This window comes from Bombus huntii, chromosome 4 (genome assembly GCF_024542735.1).
Source record: "Bombus huntii isolate Logan2020A chromosome 4, iyBomHunt1.1, whole genome shotgun sequence".
Classification (NCBI taxonomy): domain Eukaryota; kingdom Metazoa; phylum Arthropoda; class Insecta; order Hymenoptera; family Apidae; genus Bombus; species Bombus huntii.
In genome coordinates, this window is record NC_066241.1 from 6,199,316 (window position 1) to 6,223,712 (window position 24,397).

At 39.5% G+C, this 24,397-nt stretch overlaps 3 protein-coding genes and 1 long non-coding RNA gene across 18 annotated transcripts in view; 1 reads left to right on the forward strand and 3 right to left on the reverse strand.

Moving 5' to 3' along the window:
* Positions 1-19,101, reverse strand: part of LOC126864517 (RNA binding protein fox-1 homolog 2-like) — a 350,319-nt gene extending 331,218 nt beyond the window's left edge. For 3 of the 12 annotated variants that reach the window (XM_050615941.1, XM_050615942.1, XM_050615944.1), the window contains exons 1-13: positions 18,951-19,101; positions 18,458-18,600; positions 18,203-18,379; positions 17,813-18,109; positions 17,145-17,262; positions 16,891-17,057; positions 16,533-16,775; positions 15,887-16,256; positions 15,649-15,799; positions 15,237-15,434; positions 14,991-15,133; positions 14,697-14,912; positions 14,042-14,383 (exon numbers count right to left, since the gene is read on the reverse strand). In XM_050615941.1, coding sequence (XP_050471898.1) covers positions 14,042-14,383; positions 14,697-14,912; positions 14,991-15,133; positions 15,237-15,434; positions 15,649-15,799; positions 15,887-16,256; positions 16,533-16,775; positions 16,891-17,057; positions 17,145-17,262; positions 17,813-18,109; positions 18,203-18,379; positions 18,458-18,600; positions 18,951-19,043 — 2,658 coding nt within the window. In that variant the 5' untranslated portion in view covers positions 19,044-19,101. Of the gene's footprint in view, positions 1-984; positions 2,384-12,234; positions 12,401-13,747; positions 13,978-14,041; positions 14,384-14,696; positions 14,913-14,990; positions 15,435-15,648; positions 15,800-15,886; positions 16,257-16,532; positions 16,776-16,890; positions 17,058-17,144; positions 17,263-17,812; positions 18,110-18,202; positions 18,380-18,457; positions 18,601-18,950 lie in introns of those variants that run through there. The other 9 variants (XR_007689213.1, XM_050615945.1, XM_050615943.1 and 6 more) reach the window with 9 other exon arrangements.
* Positions 11,499-11,956, reverse strand: LOC126864548 (uncharacterized). Its single transcript, XR_007689218.1, has 2 exons — positions 11,811-11,956; positions 11,499-11,736 (listed from the first exon to the last, which is right to left on the reverse strand). It is a non-coding gene; the product is annotated as an uncharacterized LOC126864548 (long non-coding RNA).
* LOC126864540 (uncharacterized) lies at positions 11,967-13,921 on the forward strand. Its single transcript, XM_050615998.1, has 3 exons — positions 11,967-12,228; positions 13,204-13,353; positions 13,422-13,921. Exons 1-3 carry the CDS (start codon positions 12,103-12,105, stop codon positions 13,500-13,502), a joined length of 357 nt encoding a protein of 118 aa, XP_050471955.1. The 5' UTR covers positions 11,967-12,102; the 3' UTR covers positions 13,503-13,921.
* Positions 19,102-19,248: 147 nt separating the features above from the next.
* LOC126865205 (protein outspread) overlaps positions 19,249-24,397 on the reverse strand; it is a 212,732-nt gene continuing 207,583 nt past the window's right edge. Inside the window, exons 15-17 of one of the 4 annotated variants that reach the window (XM_050617443.1) lie at positions 23,988-24,384; positions 22,365-22,520; positions 19,249-21,852 (exon numbers count right to left, since the gene is read on the reverse strand). In XM_050617443.1, the coding sequence (XP_050473400.1) occupies positions 21,704-21,852; positions 22,365-22,520; positions 23,988-24,384 (702 nt within the window). In that variant the 3' untranslated portion in view covers positions 19,249-21,703. The remainder of the gene's footprint in view (positions 21,853-22,364; positions 22,521-23,987; positions 24,385-24,397) is intronic. The other 3 variants (XM_050617444.1, XM_050617446.1, XM_050617447.1) reach the window with 3 other exon arrangements.

Below are 24,397 nucleotides of genomic sequence, written 5' to 3' on the forward strand. Positions count from 1 at the left end.
AATACCATTCCCCGCAGAGAATAACAAAACGTGAGACGCGTCAGCACACGTGGGACGAATCGCAATTTCGCGAGCAGCTCGCGGCCGATTCCGTGGAATATCACTTTGGTGTGCGGCGAACACTGACGTGGGTCCCTCGTCGTTCCATAACTCAGCGAACGTCGGCCGATGATAAAGCGATATTGTGTTGTAAATTTATATGACGCTCGCCGACCGGCGGCCAATGCGTTTCGGTAATGAGATTCGCTAACTGAGGAAATGCGGCGAGGCTTCGATCCGCGAGACACGTTCTCCGCACCCTACGTCCGTACAACGTGGCCTTAAATTCGTGTTACGACTAAAACCAGACAGATCGTACGGCTTAAAATAAGAAGAAAACCAAGAATCACGAAATTAACTTGATTGCTTTATTTTCGACGAAATTAAACTTGATATTCCATCAAGTGTATCTACGTGAATTTGTCCAATTCCAACTAGATAAAAATATAGAATCGACAGGAAATCATTCAACATGGTAGAATAAATCGAAAATATAGAATAAAGGTTTTTATACGGTTGGAAAAAGTGCGCTACCATTGGTTTTGTTGAAATCGAACGTACAGGAAATTGGTTTATTGAACAGATCGTGCGGGTAAATTCGATTAGACAGATCGATGTATGTATTTCTGTTATCTTGGCGCATAATGCATGAACGTTGAGTGGGATTTATTAGATTGTGTGTTTTCTTTATGCGATGGTTCCTAGTTGAACAATAGGATTAGAAACAAGCTGTAGTTGTACGTATCGGTATGTGATTAATGGTTAGTATTTGGTTAGATGAATGGTTAGAGATATTGTAATTAATTTCACCGTTGAAGAGACTTATAGTATTACTGCTTGTAACCTGATCGACGGTTTGTTTATGCATTTGCCTGAGGCGCGTGTATAAAATCTAGAAATATATAAAACGTTTAGAGTATAAAATATAAGAAATACGTAGATATATTTATATATAAGGAAGTTTTATTTCGCGCGATAACAGCCACCCATTTACCAAATTTAATCATCCCTTCCGTCGCAAGAATCAAAAGCCACCCTTATAATCCGACATCCGTCAGACAAGCTGCGTCTACTCAAATACGCCTTTTCTTCTCTGCGAGTTTCCACGTTCCATGGAACTCAATTCGCCAGGTTGGGATTTATTCGCGCAAAATATTTGCTGGGAAATGAATAACTCACAGCCGGGGATGGATTTAAGCGAACGAAATGAGGCATCAGAGAACAAGGTTCTGCGAATCCGCGAGATATTCTCACCAGCTTGCGAAAAAACCCGGTGATTTAACACTTTTACCAAGCGTTGGACAAATTCCGACACGCGACGCTGTGAAATTGCGCCTGGTTCGCGACTGTAATTTATACGAAACGCCGTGCTTACGAGATCGTCGCATCGGAATAATAAACAAAGCGCAAAGTGTCCCATCATCGTTGCCAGTGGGACGAATCAAAATATTTAAGATATTTTTTTCGCCTGAGATTTAGAAAGTTGGTAGATTGGACGATTGGGAGTTACTTTTCACGACGATCGAAGGAGCAAATGATCGATTTCCGATTGGAAGACTGAGCTGAGTGTTTTGATTATTCCGATGAGAATCTAACACATTAATGGGAAATTGATTAAATTTAAAATTGGGAATTTTTGTGACAGCTGTGTGTTTTCGAGTGTTATTCGTCTATCACTCGTTTACGAAAAAAGTTACTGTAAAATTCCTTCGTGTTCTAAATTATTCCATTCGTATCTTTTACTACCAGATTATTAATAAATATTCGCATTTCCAATTTTTCTTAGATACTTCAAGATTCTTCGTCTAACACATACAACGCGTATAAATATTATTTACAGTTAGTAAAACCTACAAAATATCAAAAAAGATGATTAAAGTGTATCTAACGAAAGAAGAGTAAAACGTGTAATTAAGTATCAGTTTGAGGAACAATTTACTAACATCCGTCGTTAGCAAGAAAATGAAATTTCTACGATCAGACAAAAGAAGCAAAACCTCGAAAATAGCCATACATTCTGGAATCCAGAGCAACGAAGCTCGATTAATCATAGACCGCGAGTTTCCTTGGATTCAACGTTGAACAATTAGATTCGGAACATCGAAAACGATGGTCCATCGGTGGCAAAGCGGTTCCTTTGGATTCCGGTCAGCAGAATTTCACCGACACTGTCCTACCTATATCGATTGCAGGAGGTCGATGGTGCGCAGGTCAGTTCACGTAAGTTCTGCTTTCCCTAATTGTACTTGTTGCACTTGGGGTCAGGTGCACACGAGCCAGGATTCGGCAGTGTGCCAAACGTTTGACAAACGGCACCCTAGCACGCCGCCCCCGTTCCCTGCATCTGAAACAGATATTTCATATCGTTTCCACAAGCACAGGGCTTATCCTTCGTTCTCGTCTATCCCCTACTTTCATTCATGATCGAAAATTTCTACGAAAATCGCAGGAAACTTGGCGAATACGTTTCTTTCTTTTCAACTTAAACATTTAATCAGCCGCAAATTTCAAACTTTTCATTCTCGAGATACTTTTAACCCATTAAGGATACAATTGCATCGACGCAATATAAATTCGTCTGAAACGATCCAAGACAATTTTCAAACAAATAATAATGCACCTGCCGAAAGATTAACGTGGAAATTAATGGCACTCGAGGTAATCGTTGGTGGAATTCCTGCTAGAAATAGTCGGCAATGTGAAACATAATTACAATTGCACGAAATTACAGTGCTCATCTCGCGTGTTACGTACCGTTTACAATTATCTAATCCTAACGTAATTATTCAATCGCCGCTTTTTACCTGATTTCTCTTCACCGATCAAATCTCATTCCCCTTTCTTGTCCTTTTGAAGAAAATGAGAAAAGTATTCATTACGTACTGCGTCTTGCAACTATAAAACTATCCTAACATTTTCTATCTTTCTCTTTCTTTCAGCGAATACAATATGTCCTTTTTAAAGAAGAGAAACATACGTATCGTGTTCTTTCCCAGTGATCTTCGTATTTTAAGGAAATAATTCTGTGAAAAAGAAAAAGAGAAAGCGATTAGCATCACTCGATTGGAGATCCGATTAATTGACATGTAATAAAGGATCGTGTAGCAATACAGCGATACGTCCCACGAAATATTCGAAACTCATACTACTGCTCGACGTAACACGACGTCGTTACGAGAGACGCCTTTGAGGCAGAAATACGTATCGTTATGAAGCATCAAACAGACGTGTGTTTAATTAAAGGCCGAGTTAATGATCGACTGAACAGAATTCACCACATGTCCCCATAAATTGCGATGGCTCGGTAAGTTGATGTAAGGGCTAGTTTGCATTTTGGTCATTAAACGTTATTATGACGAAGCCGACCGATTCGATTGCGTTAACGTCTGCTTTCATTATCGTTGGAACGCGGATATTTATCCAAAATTCATATTTTTATAGAGAAAGTTAATCTTCTTGGAGAATAAACTTTTTTTTAAGATCAGAAAGAAATTAATTCGCGCGTATGTGTACGATAAATTAGGAATAGTTGCTATGTCAAAGAGTTATATACAGGGTGGTTGGTGACTGGTGGTACAAGCGGAAAGGGGGTGATTCTACGCGAAAAAAGAAGTCGAAAATATAGAATAAAAATTTTTTTTTTTAATTTTTCCATCGAGACAACGATCTACAGTGAGATCCGTTATAACGTACCGCACGCGTACCGAGCGAAAATTCAAAGTCGATTTTCTCGAAAACAAAGCCTCAAACGAAAAATTTTTATTTATAAAATTTATATATATATATATATATATATATATATATATATATATGCGTGTGTATCTTTCAAGATATTGAACAATCTGTTCTCAAAAGAAAAGTCAGATTATTTTGTCCAAAAATCAAAGAACGAAAGGAATGTTACGACGAAGCGAATAAATCTATTACGAATGAAGAATGAAAACGATATTTTATATGCAGATCGGAGAGTGTCGATGGGATGGCGAGAGAATATTTCCTCCGTGAATCGTAGCTGGATCGAAAAACGACAATATGCAGAGCGATGCGATGATAAAACATTCCATTAAACTTGTCGATTTCGGTTGCGAGTATGGCGGTGGATCGAGCGAGTCAACTTTTCATCGATTAGTCTGTTAGCAATAAAATACGGTGGCGAAGATAAAATACATTAATAGAGATGGAAATAGAAATTTCATTTCGAGTGTCGAGTGTTCGCGACAAATTAATAGTGTGAGCAACTACGTTACAAGTTGCAACTCCCGTGGCGTCGACCTTTCGTTTCACAGGTTTCGCGTCTATAGAGAGTAAAACATCTCGCCCAAGTCAATGCGTACCATTCCGAGAACATTTCCAAGTTCCATTCAACGTGTTAGATGGTCTGTCACCGTGGAAGGTTACCATTGTAAACTATCGTATTGTAAGCTGTGCGTCGCCCAACTTCCGGTGTTTAAGGGAGACGTCACGATGAGACATCGCTAGTCAGTTTTTCCACATCGAGATGTCTACTTCTTCGAGAGATGTCTACTATTTTCCTATCTTTCTTTTTTAACGTGTCCCGCATAATTCTTTCGTATTTACTTCTTAAACCTGATATATTTCTCGCTCGTTTTAATCTGTTCGCGTTACTTGTTTTCCATTAATCTTCTATTAATTCTCCAACGTGCAAGAACCAAATTTGCTGAATAATAGATTTAAATTTCCTTGAGGCATTTTTAGTTATAAATATTCATAAAATTATGTTGTCCAAACATCTGAACTCTATTTTGACTAATTTCCATATTTGAAATATTCAATTTCTTGATAGAGTTAGGAACGTAATTTCGTCTACATGAAACATAAATCGTTCAGAAAGCAGAGAGCTGTCCAAAAATCTTTCTTATTATCCTTATATAATTTTGACATTGTTATCCTATTTTATTTGTACCTGTCTCGTACACACTAATATATCCACGAACCAGAAATCCTCAATTTTTATCTGGGCCTTGATCTCATAAATCTTATGTGAAACAGAACTATCCAGGGATCTCTACATCACCAGCAATCGTTTTATTTCTATCTTACCACGAAATTTCCACAAACGAGTCTTCACTTTTTATGTCAACTTTAGCCTCGTAGATTGTTCTTAAAATAAAACTGTTCGCGTATGTTTATGCCAGCGAGCACTATTTTATTCGCTATCTTGCTAGAAAATATGCTGCACGATATACGCAAACAGGTCTGCACATACTTTTTCTCTTCACCTCGCTTTCACAGATCGTACACATACAGTATCGATATCCTCGAACTTTTTTACTGTCCTTTTACCGTCCCAATACTACGTTTCGTTTACACCACATACGCTGCAAAATATCCAGAAAAAGCGGCAAATCCAGGAAACGTTCGGTCTTGAGGCAAATATTTTTCCATCCACGACAGCCTGCCAACCGAGATACACAACGAATCCCAATGTTTCCACAGTGTCCGTCATATTCCAGGAAAATCACAGAATCCAGTAGCGCAGCTGAATCCAAGCTATGGCAAACCTCCCCGAGGATTTGTTTGACGGCGTGTCAACGATTCCTATTATTGTCGATCCTTATTTGCTCTGTCAATAACGAGACAGCGAGGGGAGGTTTTGCAGCCGCGAGTCTGCAGCGTCGTGGCGGGACGAAGATCGTTGTTACTCCCTCGGCACAGGAGCAATGGTAAATCAACGAGGCTGCTACGTCGCGTTTCCTCGAGTCCGATACGTGAATTTCCTCTTTCGACCGCCAGACCCTGGGCTCTCTTGCTATTATTTTACTATTTATCAAGCCACGTCATGTTGTCATGATTTATATCGTCGGTATCGCCGACCGAGATCACTTTTTTCAATATGGGCTAAAGGAAACGCGAGCCGATGCGAGTATTTTTGCTGGCTCAGGAAAACCGAAGGTTTAAGAGGCCGAGGGGAAATAAAACGGTGCATCGATACTCTTCGGTGGAAATTAGAGTGTTTTAAATATCGAAGTTAGGACGAAGATTTGACGAATAGTTGATACGTAATTAACACAACGGGAAATTGAAAGGTACAGAAAAATACATAGAACGCAGTTTATAGACAAAAACGTAAAGCATTCGAAGCATCAATAACGAATAGAAGGTTTAACAACGTTTAACAATTATTTCCTTGGCAATTTTTTCAGTGACGTTGTATTCGTATATATTTTATAAAAAAACACAAAAAGTTCCGCTCAATTCAATAATTCGACTGGCACAGTTTTGTAGTGGCGTAATAACCGCAATTTACTGCAAAATTAGCAGGAAAAAGTGGAATCGACCACGCGAAGAGGAGACTATCGTGTTCGCCAATCGTAAAAAGGAGGATGATCGCTCTCGGTGAACATCGAAAGACATACAAGACGCAGTTTGGGGACCTTGAATTTATATTACGGCCTCTAAAAATGCTGAACAATGACTCTCGATGCGCGAGCACGATAAAAACCTGTATTCCCATGCCACTGGATTACGATAAATATTTTAATATTCGCGAAAAAGCATCGACCTTTTGCCGAGCAATCAGGAAATAGTAGCGCGAACGAAAAGTAGTGAATAATTCATATCGATGCTATCACTATCTACGTCCACGATCAAACAGTAATAACTTTAACGTTAAATCGACTGCTGGCTGCGTGACGCATGAACATATACGATCCCAGTGATGTAATTTGCAATTTGCAATTGCGATGGCGACCCATTTAACTTCTTTTTCACCTCTTCTGTTCCAGAATTTACCCCAACGTTTCGTTATTTGGCAAAAACTAGTAATAAAAATTCTACCAATCTTTTCAATAGCCCAAATTATTTCTAATTTGAGAACTAAGTCCCAAACGACATTTCTATTGGGTTGGCGACTAAGTGATTGCGGATTTTGCGGAGTCATTAGGTGGTATTGACAAAATCCGCGATCGCTTAGTTTCCAATCCAATATATACGAAAATGTATGTAACCTTTCTTCACTGTTTTCGCGTCTAAAATCGCGCATTATAAATATCATCGTTGTTTTCGTCCTCGAACGTGTAAAGGAAAGGGGATAGTGAAACGCGACTGAGAGGGCTGTTGCATAGAAACAAAGGCAGCCAAAAATCTAACGAGTCGTTGAAATAACCGGGAATCCTCTCCCCAGAGCTCGAACAATTCCCTTAATGGTTACAATTAGATCAAGTAGCTCGGCATTCGCCGCTTAATTGTCCTCTAATTGAATCAACATCCACCTCTGTTTTCCATCTACGGCGAGAAGTGGATTAACGTTAAATAATACATCGATGGAACGCACGAATCGATCGATTTCCGATTAAACGATCGCCGAATTAATTGTTAGAATCGAATCATCGTTTTAAAATTTCATATGTAGTTCGGTGTTTTGACGAACTTTAAAATTTCGTTTGCGATATGTGCGATTCGGTATTTTGATGAATTGCTTAATTTCGTTTGTAATGTATGTAGTTTGATAATTTTTTTTCTTTCCTTTGGAGGGTGAATTTCGAGTGGTCGACCAATCGAAGGGTAACGAATGAAATAATACGCGAAAATTTTGTAAATCTAACGTTGCTGAAAAATGTAAAAATGCGATATATTAATGCAACTTTTACTGTCGATAGATTCAACAATAGAAAATGGAAGTCTGCAAAGATAAAAGAATTTTATAAATCCGTAATGGCGAGCGGTCGGATGTAATAAAAAATGTGATGGTTTGCAAATTAAGTGAGCAAATTCTTGAAACTCTCTTCCATAATTCCAGTGACGGGGGAATAAAATACAATAGCGTAAATTAACTAAAATAAATTGCGGATGAATCATCGCCATAACACATCGTTGACTCTTAATGGGTTAATTCTTTTGGTAAAAGTATTGGTGGGCAAGTTGATGGTGAATAATTTTTTTTCTCCAATCCGCAACGCATCGGTAATTACAATGATTTGGTCGAATCGATGCGGAAATTATTTCACGGACGAACGAGGAAACGTCAGGCATAGTTGTCACACCAAGCGGAATGCGTACTGCCGGTGTGTGTGTGTGTGTGTGTGTGTGTGTGTGTGTGTGTTTCGACATTGCCAATTTTAAACATCAAGAGCAAAATTACGCAATTCGTTAGCAGTAAATTCACCGTTATCGTTAAACCTTCGGCTTTGAGCGGTTAACTCTTTGTCGACACTGTAAACGCAATAACAAACGCGGCTGGTTTCGCTGTTTATTCGCGTATATCACTGTGGAGTAGGAAAAACGTTGAAAACGTATTCGGGATTCAATTTTAAGGGATAGGTTACGAAAAACACGATGCTTTGAAGTGAAACTAAATATATCCGTTTTAATCCGTGAGAAAATACAGTGCTATATCAAAGCTTCCAAATTTTTGCCAGACAGTCGAAACATATTTTGTCCCGTGTGTTATATTTTTCACCAATCGAAATATATCGCGTGCTATGTATGTAAGAAATCTTCTATCACGAGATACGAAGAAATATATTACTCTATCGAAGACATTCTGTAGGATGTCTGGCAACGGTTGTCGGAATATTCACGAGGTGGTTCCACGAGTTAAAAGAAGATGAAAATCCTGAATAGAAACATGCATTTGAGATATCGTTCTTTACTTGTTAATATCTATGAATCGACCAAACTATCTTTGGCATCTGGAAAATTATTTCATATTATAAATACGATACAACATACAGATATAAATATTAAATATAAAGCTCCTCTGATGTTATATGCAAAACGAACAAAATACGTCGAATATCCGAATCTCATTTGCATTCAGTGGAACAAGAAAAAAAGAAATATACCTCTCTTGATAACTCTTGACCAGATCCATGGCCAGGTAGCGCAATACTACTGTGCACAAAATTCAAGCTCTAAGAAATCACAGCATTCGATATTTCCAACATGCCATAGCACAACCACAATAACTCGTATCTTTTATGAATTACACCACACAGAACCACGTTATCAGGCTGTGATATATTAACGCCACCTTACAAATCATTTAAACTCCCTACTCGAGTCACGAAGAAGAAATTGTACGTACTATAAAGAAACAGATTCTACGATACGATTCGAAACCACAGAGAAATTCCCATTGAAGTATAGGTCGGTGATGCTCGTCCGCGACTCAGCCGTCGATAAATCAACGGAATTTCGCGAGCAGAACCACGATTTAATCGGAAACGTTGCGTACATACATCGTACATCATGCATCATCGGTTTGCCGTTACGCGTTTGAACGAGGGAGGAACGAACATGTAATTAAAAAGCCGCCGAGATTTCGGTTTTTTTCAACCGGCGTTTCCGCAATCCAAACGATCCTTCTCTCGCTCTATTTCTCTCTGGACATGGAAAACGTTTGCGCTTTTCACGAACGGAACGCGTGCGATTCGCCTGATCCTCGGATCACTGCTGTTTAATTAGCTGGAACGTCTGGCTGCGCGTACGAACGCGGATGAAAATTTTAATTCGAAATGGAGAGTTGCACGCTTGAAATTCACCTCCTTCCCCTTACGCGGTTCGTTTCATTAATCGTCCAGTTTTTACGGTGGATTTGTAAATTACTATCGGTCAACGTAGAAGGAAAATTTAATTCTACTCGGCGAGTTTTGTTAAATCGGCAATGAACGTTTAATGGGACGCGGTTTCTCGTGCATTTCTGGATTTTGAGTATTGAAACCGGAATCGGGTTTCGATGTTTAATTTCATTCCGCGGAGGGGCCATTTTTCGTCCCTCCTGAGGGAGAACTCGTGCTACAGTGATTAATGGCAGTCCTCGAGTAATTAATTCTAATTTAACAGATTGTGTAACAGGTTGTTTGCAAGGGGTATAAATTAATCGAGAAATGCCATTTAAGTCGACGGCTATGTGAGATGGCTGGAGGCTTTCAAGAGTAACCTATTACCTCACCCTCTGCCTTTAATACCCGAGTTCATTGACCTATATTTCCGTAGATCTCATTATAGAGAAATTTTAAAACTAATAGGAAGTTTAGTTCGCGTGTAATACAAAAGAGAAAATGCTAAATTCCAAGCCCTCCAACGTCTAAGCTGTTCGACCATGCGAAATATCAAAATTAACACGTGTAAGGTAACGTCTAAAGTAAATAATTAAGAAGATGATTGATCGTTACCAAGTAACTTAAACAGTAAAAACAGTCAGTTGTTTCCGGAATTTCCTACGGAGTAGACGTATCGAAACGAGTATCTCAATAATAATTCAGATTGTATATAATTGTACATATATAATTGTAAATAAAAGATGTGAGTTTACCCGAAGTTTGGCCTTGTATTTAACAAATATCTCCTACTATTAAAATTTCCGTAAGTAATACTAATTACCACCAAAAAGAGAATGATATTCCTTAAAATCGACTGAAATGTGAAAAAGATAAAATATCATAATCCCTCAAAAGAGAAAAGAGGACAGTAGAATAACGAAGGCATTTGAAATTCCATCGTGACCAAAATTAGGAAGACGAGGGCGTAATATAAGCGGCGAGGAGCGATTCCTCGGGCACGGGCGAAATTCCTCGAACTGACGGAAAATTATTGGGAAAATCTATCGACTGGTGGGCGCAGCGAGGCGAGCCAAACTGCCGCTAATCACCGGCGAAATCTCGATTTAATGGTCGACGGGGAGTTTGGCCGGTACACGTGGAGCTGGTGGTGCGCAACGCCTAGCCGAACAAAAACCGTCGTCTGGTTCGCTCGCATGCGTCGCGACGATAAATGCCATCGCGCCTCGCTGCATACACACTCCGTTACGTTTTATGCAAAATAGCCGAGCCGCGACGCCGGCCTACGGATTTATCGACGAATTCGCGCGTGCATTTCCTCCGTGTAGACACTTTCGTGATCTTCGCTTCATCGTGCCTCTTGATTCGAGAGCAGCTTCTTTCGGAGAAGTATGCACGACAGTACTCGTTATTTCGAGAGAGTCGAGCGGAATTTTTCGCTTTATCTGTGAGTGGATCTGTTCGAATCTCTTTTCGATGATGAGATTGTAATTAATTCTGTTCTTCGGCTGTGGAGTATAATTTTTTGCTTCTACGTTTCGACTCGCATCGTTCGATCGCAGATGATCGTAGGAGTTTTGATAAGGTTGGTTAACTTTGGTGTATTTAATTTCAATTGTTTCTTTTTATCCCATATTTCATAGGACAAATTGCTAATGGTCTTGATACGCGTAGAAGGAAGTGAATTTTAAAATTAAATTCCTGAACCCCCCTTTTGATTGTACATCATGTACGACTCAATGACACGAATAGAAGAACGTTTGCTCTAATGTCTTTATGAAGAAAACATACAACGCACTTAATCGAAGATGAATACGTTTATAGCTGACAGGGTTGATAACTTGTTGAAGGACACTATGCATATATGGAACGTGAAGCTTGAGCGTGGAAGGAGCAAGTGTGGATAACGTAAGAGATAGTAATTACGATAGAAGAAAGTCTAATTTAAAAAAGCATTTAATTCTCTTCAATAAATGCAACTATCCAGCCGATACACTTACTCTAAAAGCCACCACGGACCTACACCTCTTCGTATAAAAAGAACCCTTCTATCGTGCCATTCTCGCGTATTCTACCACCTATCGTGTTTCGTGCTCTCATATTTCGAAACCAATATCTATATTCCAGTCTTTCGATAATGCCTGATCGACAACTTATAAACCCTCTCGCTCTCGATCTACAACAAAAAAACAAATGGAAAGAGCTAGCTAATAAAAGTTTAAAAAAAAGTTACCATCAGATTCAACGAACCTGTCGGTCATCCCTAGCCCGCAAATGAAATCGAAAGAAGAGTTGGACGTTGGCACCGGATGAAAGGCCGACGCCAAAGGCCTGGACCATCCCCTCTGTGGCTGGGTTCTTAAAAAGTCAATTTCACAGGGCCGAACGGCCAAAGGGGATCGACAGGTTGATCGCACGAATCCTCCCTTGTCCGTCCCGTGGCGTAGTTTTTACGGGCGTGGAGGGAAAACGAGAGCCGAGCGTTGAAAAGCAACGTAAGCGAGCGCCACCGCTTCATATTGATCGTAGCCGGCTGCTCAACATGGCGCCGGGGGTGGCGTTCGCGATCGGCCTGATCCTCATCGTCGGACAGCTGAAGGAAGGGCCGAGCACTCTCGCGAAGACCTTCACCTTCCCAGAATATCCGTACAAGGAGACTACCAAGAATGTAAGTCGTCCTAAACGTTCGTCGAGAATCCGCTCGTGGTACGCGTTTCCAACGCTAGTACAGGTTATGGTCGAGCGAGGTCTTGTTTTGGGGGTGGCGCTTTTTACCATACCGGCCTTACCTGGCACTAGATTCCACGTCGAAATACCAGAAAGAATCTGCGGTGATCGAACTAAAAAAGAAAAAAAAAAATAAAAATATCAGAAAGTACCTCGTGCCGTTAAGCATGTTTTCGATATCCGAAGAAGTTCGAAAAAAAAGTTGAGTTCGTCCTTTTTATTTTTTCTTTCTTCTGGATCGATGTTGCGGATGTTGAATTGTTCGATTCGATATGAATGGGACAGTTGTATAGGATTTTACGAGTTGGAATTTTCAAGAGATCTCTGTGATATCCCGTCAGTGATGCGCGATACTCGAGAAGGGTTACTTCGCGTCGATCCAACATTCCCATGGGGGACGTAACGAAAGGACGGGTGATCTCGCGAGTTTGCTATGGGGATAAAATCGATTTGGCATTAACCCGAAGACAGTCAAGATGCTCCGGGGCGTACTTCGGTGTCGTCGCTCGGCGGTACGGACTCGTATCCAGTGGTGTCTTGAGAAATTGATGTAAATCACGTATGTTCTTCATGAGGGATTATACTTAACACAAATGTGATTCTTTTGTTATTTTATAACGTAAATACAAATGATAGGAGTTTGGTATCGGTGAATAATGTTCAGTGAAAGGGAACTATCTTCAAAGAAAATTAAACGCGCCGGCGGCACCAATAATAGAACTCATACGAGCACTAATTGAGGTTAATCTTTCAACACGCATGAACCAATTGTTACGCTCAATTTTATCCCGTTATTGTGCGCGAGAGTCGGCTGTATTTTCCACCGCATGCCACGAGACTCTGTATCAATCGAATTCTCTATTGAAGCACATTTTAATTCAATTCCAATGTCTTTCTAATACAACACTGGTCGCAGGAACTTCTCTTCAGGCAATTCGAGCAGACTTGCGAGGAGAGCGGCGCTTGCAAGATGCTACAGCCAGAAAGGAGCGGCATCGCCAAAACTAAATGCATTCGCGAATGCGTGTCACCGTCCTGTTACAAAGAAATCTACTTGTTCGATCAGGTACTTCCATCGACTGGACTCTTTCAATTTTTCACTGTGCAAAGCAATGTCCGTATGTCTGATTGCAGCTAGAAGAAGGCGAGATCGACGTGAGATTAAACTCTTTCAAGGGTTGCTTCATGCAGCGCAACGGACGACCGCGAAAATAACAAAAAGCTCGCAAGCGAATAAAAGATGCTGAAAGAAGAGGGCTCAGGGCGGCCTGAGCGACCTGCTAATGGCGGCGAATACAAATTCTGAGCGACAGACGCACCGCACGAACCGCGTCCGACCAGTTGAAAAAAATAAAACAGAAAGAAATCACAAAAAAATGACAATTTTGAAAATATATTATATCCGGCCGGGGCATTTAGAGCGATGAGAGCAATCAAGCTATTTAGTGAACATACAACAATAACAGACAGAATAATACTATATTTCAGGATCACGCTGAAGCGCACGCGTTAAAACACGCGGACGAATTAAATTCGTCCTCGATTGATCTTTTTCTACTTTTTGTACGCACGTATTAACACGTTACAATGTTATCGAGCAATATTGCACGGATCGAATAAACTGTTAAAGCAAAGCCTCCTCGTTGTTCGTGTCATAAGATCGCCCTATCTAATCCTTATATTGCGACAACTAGAAACAACACGTTGCTTTTATAGATCAACGAAGAAAATATCCTGGTTGTTAAAACACTCACCGCGTAGAGAAGATTATAGAACGCCGCGTCGTTTCTTGAATCGTTTGCAGTGTTAACGTAGCTCTTGATCCGATCCAAAGTCTCCTCAAACGGTGTCTTGCAAAGAGATCTCGCGTTCCATGGTCCTTCATCGGTGCAATATCTTCTGCGATAGCGGAGCCAGGTTGAAACGAAATCCAGAAAATGGTAGGTTACGCCACGTGTCTGCAGGATGCTAGATACGATATCATAGTTGCTCATCAACGTGCAGATATGGTACATCGGCAGTTTCGTGTGCTTATGGCAAAATTTCAGGACGCCTTGGAGGCACTGGTACACAATGTCTCTTTGCGTGGGGTCACTCTGCGAAAGGAAGAAATAATGAAAACCGTTAAAAGTAACGTATAAGTAATATAAGAAATTCTAACTGTTATAACAAGATCAATATTTCAGCGGAAATTTGTTAAATTGTATGCTTCAAAATTAATTTATTATTCTTTAGATCGTAGATTTTCGAGTGAATTATTGAATCGAAGATCTCTAGAAAATTTTAAATTATAGATTTCCTTTAAACCAGAGCATTCTACATTTCAATATCGAAATGAATTCCAGTTAAATATACAATTGCTTAAAAATCAACGAGGCGTCAACGTTCGATAAAAATATCAGCACTAACTCTTTCGTGAACGATATGAAGGGTCTCGTAAAGATTGATCACACCCTCGGTCCGATCGGCGGGGATCTCGTCCAGCCTGACAGGCGATCCGTCAATATTTTGAGTTAAAAGTTCCAGCGCGAGTTGCATTCCATTGATCGACGAGTGCACGGCCCTCCTCGTATTTAACAGCAAATCGGCTAAGCTCTGCACGTCAATCGTCACCGGCTTATCACGCTGGAAAACACGTCGTTCGACATATGGCTGACGGTCGACAACGCGAATCTATTATTTACGGACGTAGTATTCTCGCACCTGTATCGACGATTTCTCCTGACAGTGTACGATAAACGCGAGAAGCTTCAAGCACACGGCGGACAATTCTGGCGTTTCTAAAGAGAAACCTTGAACGAGCAACTCCTCCAAAAAGCTCGGCGTCGTGCAATACTTCTCGAGAACTGTTGGGAAATGAAGAAGAAGGTAGAAGAAGCCTGGCATTGTTTTCTTATACTTTAGTTTCTCTTGGTACTTATCGAGCTAGACACTCATTGAAATATGTACTCGTGTATGGCTTAATCGTCGCGGACGTGACCAGCAACGCGTACGACTGCAATATTGCTAGTGTCCTTAGCTTCAAGTCCGCTTCCCGGCGTAGAATAATCGGTATGAGACTCTCTGCGCATCGAATCCTGATGATCCATGATAATGAGTCCGGGATGGATACGTTGCTTAATTCTAACACGGCTTTCACTTGCTCGTCTATTAAGGATCTTTTATTTTAGCATTTTCCAATTTTTTTTTATATGACTGGTAACAGTGTGATCTATACTTTCAAGCTTTCGCAATATAATCACGATGGTCGAGTGTCGTTACGATGTTAATGCAATTATGTAATACGATACGTTCATAAGAAAATTCTATCAATGTTCGAATACCTTCGTGAGCTATCGCATGTTGCATATAAGAAAAATACCTTTGGATGGTTGATAAGTAGAAAGAAGATTAGGCAACATGTGCCAAGCTATCTCTGCAATTTCCTTGGCATTATCCAGGCGTACCATCTCTCTAATTCCTTTCATCGCTAAGTTGATTATCTTATCCGAATATCCAGTTTGTATGACAAGCTATTTCCCAAATGACATTGCATCACATTATAATGCACCATTCTTACGATTTCAATAGACCATTGAAGCGAACGTATGATTGATTACCATTAGATAGTGTTGCACAACTTTCCCGCAATCTATGGTCAGCAACGGTTTGATGTCTCCATCAGACTCGACCAACCACAAGTCCATCGCTCTGTTTCGAAGATCCTTTGGGAATTCAGGGCAATTCAAGCAATAATTTAGCAGATCTATGTGATGAGTGTAACAGTCGTTCAGGTTGGAATATTGCAACGCAGTTGCCAATCGTTTCGCGGCTCTGTCGTAATCCTGTTCCGAGCACGGTGATGGATGCGATACGGACGCGACAGCAAACAGAAACCATAAAACTTTTAAAATTTGCGCCGGTGTCTGCTCGGATTTAGGGAGATTGACAGTCCTCGCGATCAGCAATTTCAAGCATATCATATAGGTCCTACAATATTTCTATTCAAAATATTGCCACGGTATACAAAAGAAGAAATATCAACATTAATTGATCCTTAAACGCTATCGTAGGTGAAATTTGACCCCATATGAATTTTGTTTTAACATTCTCGCCCCGTTGTAATATCGTCGCAGTGTTATCTGCAACCACTGTGAACAATAGGTTTTTTCTCTCTTCATTTAATATCGAATAACAGTATGACGTGAAATTTCACTTATAATTTCTTTTGACGACAGTTTTTAAGGGTTAACTTTGATTTCGTACTCCCTGGTTCCGTGAAAGTGATAGTAAACCAACGTCATCAATGCAATTGCTCTGTTTCCTCGATCATGAGCCATGATATTCTCCCATTGTTCAGTATCTTTTGGTAGATCCACCAGTCCTCGGTGTATTAGATATTCGAAGCTTATTTCTCGATTGATAGGTTGGTAGATCGGCATGGATTTATCAGCTAAATTTGCTACGATCCGCGATAACAGCAAGCAAATGCTACGTCGTAAAATTTCTCTAAAATATCAGTGATGGAAAATCTGACGTTAAGCAAAGTGAATGTTGGAAGATATGGCAGTCGCGATATGACATCATATCAACGAATAAATCCTAGACCATTCACGAAACTTACGGAAGTCTGGTAGTTAACAGCAAGAAGTACTTGAGATATCCGTTGGCGGTCAAGTGGTTTGACAAGTTGTCGCGGCCGCAGCTACTGCTCAGCTTGTAAAGGTTGTTCAGACAAGTCACGAGGTTCCTATGGAATTTGACCCTGTCTGTTTCGTTTGACTCCGCGGTCTACAGGACGGAATGAAAGGACCCTTGATGCTCGCATAATTAAATATACGTCGCATCGACGACGTCTATCGAAATGATTAAACTTACCTTAACGTAAGGTACCAACGTGTTCATCATCATGATGCGAATCGTCTTCAGCATCGTTGCTCTAAGTTTCGAAACTTTATTGAACGATCCTTGACTATCGTCTTCCGCGACGCATAATCTGAGGGAAACGAGTTTTTTGTATTTCCATTTTATGATCCTGCATACTGGGTCTCCCGTTTCGTTTAAATCATTTCATGAGTACATATTTAGATAACGAATCGACGTTTCACGTTTGGGGAATTCCATGTGTAATAAACGTTCGACTCTTTTGAATGATACAAGAATTTACAAATTGTAATTGATATCGACCAGGTCATAATTAATTTCAAATTTTCGATTATAGAATTTTATGCCTTAAAACATTAATTTCAGTAACAATGATATCCAAGTAATTTAAGTACTTGTACAGCGAATTATTATTCCATGGTTGGAAAACTGAACATCTAATGAATATTCGAGAATTGTGAATAACGCACAGCAATTCACAAATTTTTACTACACTAGAATGAAACATGGTACAATCATGATTAAATTGAAACTTTCAATTTTGCTTTGTTCCTTGTGGCTAGAATCTTTCGTCCAGCAAAAGAAGTAGAATTAATATTAGCAAGCTCACATACTCTCTCAACTTATGAAGCTTTAACTATATAGAAAATATATAGCCTCACCGTGTGACAGAGGCGCAAACAGCACACAATGCATCCGCAGCAAACGAAATCGAGACGTCGTCGTCGCTATACTCGACGATCTCTTTCATTAAATTGAGAGCTTTGTGGCACAGTTCATATACCCCATCATCCCATTCGTCTTCAGCGTTAACGTTTTCAAGAACAAGATTTAATAGCGTAACAGATGAGAACTTTATCTTTTGATTCCAAGAATCTTCCAAGATCAAAGATTTCAAGAGCATCAGTACTTGCCGTGGTACACAAACAATGTCGAAATTCACGTGAAATTCTACCGCTCTAAAAATCATTACGTTTGTACATAATATTTTGTTTCATAAAATTATTTCAAATTTGGTTAATTTAATTACAAATTTTGGACGAAACGTTTACCTGTGAAGTATATCGTAAATGATTGAAATAAGCTTCTCTAATAGTTCGGTTTCTTTGCAACGAGACTTTGCGACGCAAACTGTAACTTTCAAGATGGAGTCCATGGCGTCTGTGGCTACGTGACTTTCGTAAAACTTTCGATATACGATTACCAAGTCCAGAAAATTGAGAATACATCTATCAACGAGAATTATGGGAAAGTTCTAACAAGAATTATTAATTCTATTTGCGTATAACGTATTGTGTGATACATACGGAAGTAGACGATCACTGGAAGTTTGTAGAAGTTCGAATATAGTTGAGAGTATGTCGAACTTGATCAACTTTGAAAGAGCCGCTTCTGTGTTCGCAGCGCCACCACTTTTGAATAAGTTGGATATTCGTTCGATACATGTGATCTACGAAATTGTTCATTTTTTCTATTTCAATTTATGTTTATACTAATGGTACTTGGTAATAATTATAACATATTGTAGGTTCTGATTACGGCTTTTAGAAATAAAGATAGCAAAATCTTTTTTTCTAATAAAATTCTAACCACATTCTTTTTCCACTTCATTATGCTTAACCAAATATACTTAAAATTTCTACACTAAGATATATTCTAATTGAAAAATAAACATTTCTAAGATATCCGAAGATCTCAGTAATGTATAATTTTCAAATAATGAGAGTTCAAAGCATACTCGTATGATGTTACAAGCGGAGATCATACACGAACTTTGAATGTTTTTCTCACGATACATACCTGAGAATATTCATCGTGCAGCATTAACCTCTCTTTCGTGTTCACGAGCAAAATATCGATATTCTCAATGTTTAACTGGAATAGAGGTTCCATTTTTCACAAATAACTGAACTTTCATACGTACGAACACGCAACGTACCGACTAACTACGCGTTTCTTTCAAACTGGAAGTCTTTTCAAGTACCTGCGCATGCGCATAGAATCTGCGCGCTAATACAAACAATTTAAATTTCATTTCGAATATTCGAAGCACTTTCTAATATATACATAAAAGAAACAGATATTCATTAAACGGATATTCACGTCAATGGTTACTATATTTTATTTCAAACGTTATTATAAATTATAATACAAATACAATAAGTATAATCGTAATATATTATAAATGTTAAACAATCCTGAGTAATTACTCTACATAAGAGATAATGAATCGTATTGTTATCGATAATCCTTTTCTTTTTGTTGTTGTAAATCGCTTCTGTCGACATCAATTAAGATGTAGTACGACATCTTCACTAGAACGCGTCAATATATAATATAGAATACAATAATAATAACATATAATATAAACAATCCATTTTCATATGGAAGGGGTTAATTCTAGGCTATTTATACTTTCTTGCTTCTTAAATTGAAAACGTCATAAACTATACAGTATTAACATCAAAAAATGATAATATCGCGAACCGACAAAAACATTTACACAATGAAAATATGTGGTAATACACAGTGCAATGTGACAACGCCGTATTATATTCAATTATGTGCAGAATCTATACATAACAAGAGCATAAACAAACCATCAAATTCGCACGCGACCGGATCAGCGACAAGTCATAGTTTTGCGCGTTTCCTCGTAAAACGATCGCGTAAAATTGGATAGAAACGATCCAAAAAGAAATAAATGCCAATATCCATGGTCAAAAAAAGGATGACTCGTATAGGACGTAACGCACACTCCTCTAAAACGAAGATTCTATCCAAGAAAATTTTGCCTTCAACTGGAAAGGAAAACGCGCACTCTTCTAAAACGAAGATTCTATCCAAGATAATTTTGACACATTGAGAGGAAAACGCGCGTCCTTCCGCGAAGCAAGCGTACAAATATTTTCAACTACGAAGAATTAACGAGAAACAGTGCAAAATAGAAAAAGAAAGTAAGTAGAGGAAAAAAGGAAAGAAACGATAGAAATAGAGAATAAATCTTACGCCCCTTGTCTTCTCTTGCCGCGACAAAATATCATCGTTATTTTTTCGCTTTAACACACTAACTCATCTTTACAAAACAAAATAATAATAATAATAATAATAGTCACGAACGACTTGTCAACAAATGAAAAAAGAAATAATTGAAGCCTCCCTAGAAGACGAACTTTGAGCCGATCGTCGATTAAAATTAGCCCCCTCGTAAAGTCACAAGATGGCGAACAACAAATCTTACGATTGTACAAAATCATTTCATCGTTTCTTTTTCTTTTTTATTAAAACGCAAACGCAACGGTCTTCATGAATTATTTGTCAGTACACTTTCACACCGATACATTTATGTGTTACATTGCGTTAACTACCACGACACTTGTATAAATGACTCACAGTACGGTAGATTGTTAATTATCCGGACTTTCGATCTCACTGATTCGGATATGTCTAAAGATTCCTATATTCGAATCTCTGAAGTGAATCATATCTTGCCAATTTAATTACTGGTAATTCGTTCGAATAATCGACATTCTACTGTACTTTCATTGCATCTGCCGCTTTCTTTGCCGTTTCTCGTCATTTAAAGAATATTCCATGAAAATATTTTGTCTCTTTTAGATAGTTACTTTACCATAATCTCAGTGAAGATTCAATTTCTTGATATATTCAAGCGCTACTCGTTGTAATTCGAATTTGAACTCGAAGCGCTAAGAAAAAGCCAAAGAGAAATTCGAACAAAACGGGTTCAGACACCGATCAATAATCGCATGACTTCCTTTTATGCAATCACGAATAAAGTGACGAGAAATGGCAGACAGCTGAAATAATGCCCCAGAAACGCACGTCGCTCGCGAAAGTCGATCGAAACGACTACTACTCGGTCCTACGGGAAAAAATTCACGTATCGAAAGTTTAAATGCGTATCAAAGGACCAGCCTCATCGAGTGGTGGCCTGGTAAATGGTACCCGGTAAAAATTCTATCGATATAAATCGGAAGAAAGACAGTCCCTTCGAAAACGACCTATCGTTCGCGATAGGCGTCCAACCGTAAAGCAGAACTCGCGAGCCTCGCGCGGGACCCGAGCCTCGTTTCGGCTATTGAATCATGTTTACTTGATAAACATGCTCAATATCGTTACGTTACGACGAGCATGATCCCGGGCGACCGTATTAATTGACACGAACATTGCTCCATTTTATCATCGAAGCTCTATTTGCTATGGCAGTGACGAAATGCTTGCAAATTGTCATCGAAAAAAAAAAAAAAGAAATAACATAAACAGTTATTTCAACACTAAAAAAAGAAGGAAATGCTAAAAAATGCCGTATGTTCAATATGTGACAATGCAAGTCGAAATCCATGGGTCTTCCTTGAGGAAGATTTTGAACGAGCAACTATTATAGTTTAGCACCAGTTGAAAACGATTCGTACGAATTAATTTGTGTGTTTTTTTTTTTACATGGAGTTACTGCCCATGATACGTTCGACGATGCGCGTAATCTTGAAATTTCAGCAGACCAATAGGATAGTGATACATTCTTAATTAGCAATTCAGAGCTCGAAACGTTTCTTCCTCTCGGCGACCATGCCCACCGCTGGTAGTGGAGGGTGGAGCGTATGATGATAACTCGGCGTGGGCGTTGGAGGCAGGCTACGACAACTTCTGCTGGACCACCTCACGGCTGGAGACCTCATCAGCTCTGCAAACAGAATTCTATCTTATTCATTGTCCAGTTGACTGATCCCTTTTCACCCGTGCTACCCAGAACACTAAATGCGCGTGGAGATAGAAATCAAAGTACGAAGGCAAATTTGGATAAAAAGAGCAGTGTATATACATACGATCGGATCAGGTTCGTGAATGTGCATCAGCAATGTATAGCCCACAACGTACAAGTAATAACGATAAATAATCCAATTTGAAGTAGAATAAATAAAATAAGAAAATTTAGGATCAATTATTTACCATCTGAATACACATAAAGGAACCTGTACTTAGACGAAAAGCTGGCAAAGCTGAAACTGGACCCAAGCTACTGAGCTACCAAAATAAAGAAGACCAAATCAAAGCAACGTTTTGAAAAGAAAAATGAAAAAAAAATATGAAATGAAGTGCGAATAAGAGGCGTGTCGAAATAAAACAAGCTGGTGAAGTGCGTCGACGATGAATTCGTTGAAAGATTTTCCTTAATTGGCAAAAAAGAGAACGGACCTGCAACGGAGAGAGCTGGGGGTTCCGGGGTGAGGCGGGACGCGCGAGGATCGTTGGCATGGAAGCCGTATGCCTCCGAGTGTTGCTGTTTTTCGATTTTGTTGCTGCCCTGCCAGCCACTGCCGGCGCTGTCGACTCGCACCTCTGCTGTGCCACCTTTCGTGTGAAATACAATTTTTTCGAAATACGATTAACCCGGTTTGCACAATCCATTTACGCGTGTATTTCACTTGTTTTTCTTTCTTTCTATATTTTTTATACAACTAAATTACGAATTATTTTCGAAACAAATATAATTCGAACGAACGTTCTGGATTACTGTGAGATTTCTTTCTAATTATAGAATGATTTCTGAAATTTATTAATTTTACTACGTATACAGTTGAAATTTTACTTTTCTTAGCTTCGCTCGTAGATTTCTTGTATTTATCAAATAATTGAAATATATATAAAGGAATTTTGGATAAACTCAGAAACCATGAAGATTGAAATTATATTTTTTTCGATCAGTCTTACTGCCACCGATGTCCCTTAATTATTTTCAGACGATACGACGGCTAGAAGGGTATAATGATTTTCTTAGAGTACCTACTATGTTCCCAATAGTGAAGCGACGTTACTCTTACAAATATATTCGCAGAGTTTGATGCTGGTGTTCGGAAGCACGTAGAAATCTGTGTAAAAAACTTGGCATTTCGACGCGTGTATACTGCAGATTGCAAAAATAGGATCTCCAGTAAGAAAGTGTAAAAAGTTTTATTAAAAAGATCCAGTTTATAAAAGTTCTGTGGTAGAGATATATTCCACGCGCTTCCAAACCTGTTAATAGTACAACTTGAAAATTATTATGCGCACAGATTAGACATTGAAAGAGTACAAAATCACATTCATGAGAAGGCGGGGTTACTTTGCGTTACACCGTTAAAAGGTCTCTTGGTTAGCAATTGGTTAGACAACTTTCGAGTAAGATTAATATCTGCGCTTCGTATCGCTGCTTGAACAGCGATCGTACGCTTGTCAAATCGAAATACAAATCGTCGTCGAGAAAAACCGGACGAAACAATCCGCATCAACATTCGAATCTCGTCGACACGTTACACATGTAAATAACAAAACGATTATTGCACAACAACGCGATTGTACGCGTTAGTCGTTGAGAATTTGATCGATTAATTCGATTCGACGACAAACACTAATAACTATAACAGAATTAATATGTTCGAAAGTGGTTAATTTATAGGAGAAAGCACTCGGTTAGTCTTACGTTTCCCACATCTCTTTCTTGGTAACAAATTTCAAAAGCTTTTTCTTACGAATTGTTAAACAAAATACAAAGATCTCGATACACGCTTTAGCTAGTTTTAGTCATGCCATAGTTCGCTAAACCGTCAACGAACGAATCGTCGAAAGGAAAAAAGCAATGAGACAAACTCGACTCGATGTCCATCCAACGCGTATGAATATCTCGTAAGCCTAATGCAGCTAGTATGCATATTAGAGAGAAGCAGGAACGAGTTCGAGGAAAAGGAGGAGGATCGAGAAACGGCGGCGATCCACCAGAAGCGTTTCTTTCTTTTTCTGATCGGCTTCTTTTTTTCCTCCCATTTCACCTTTCTTCTGTACCTTGATACTGATGGGGCAGTCCGGTCCTTGGTCTCAGGCTGTCCCAAAGCGGCGATGCCAGGCCGTTACGCTCCTGGCTCTTTTGCCCTAAGCTCACCTCTTTCCTATCGTGCGACGGCACGCCAGAACTACTGCCCGGCCTAACCAAGTTACTCGAGTAAGGCAACGACACTGACTTAACGCGTTCAAGCTTGTACGAGAACGCGGCCTGCTTGTCCTGCGTGCTCTTTTGCAACGTGGACAGCGAGCTTCTCGGCCGTTCGCCGGTCGTTCTCTGCTCCTCGCTGCTCGCCGCTCTGAGCAGCGGCTCGTGACTACTCCGGACACGCTGCGGCGAGTAGCTTAGCGACGGAGATTTCGATGACACACCGGACGTATCACGAGGAGCCTCCCCATGCTGTTAGTGAAAT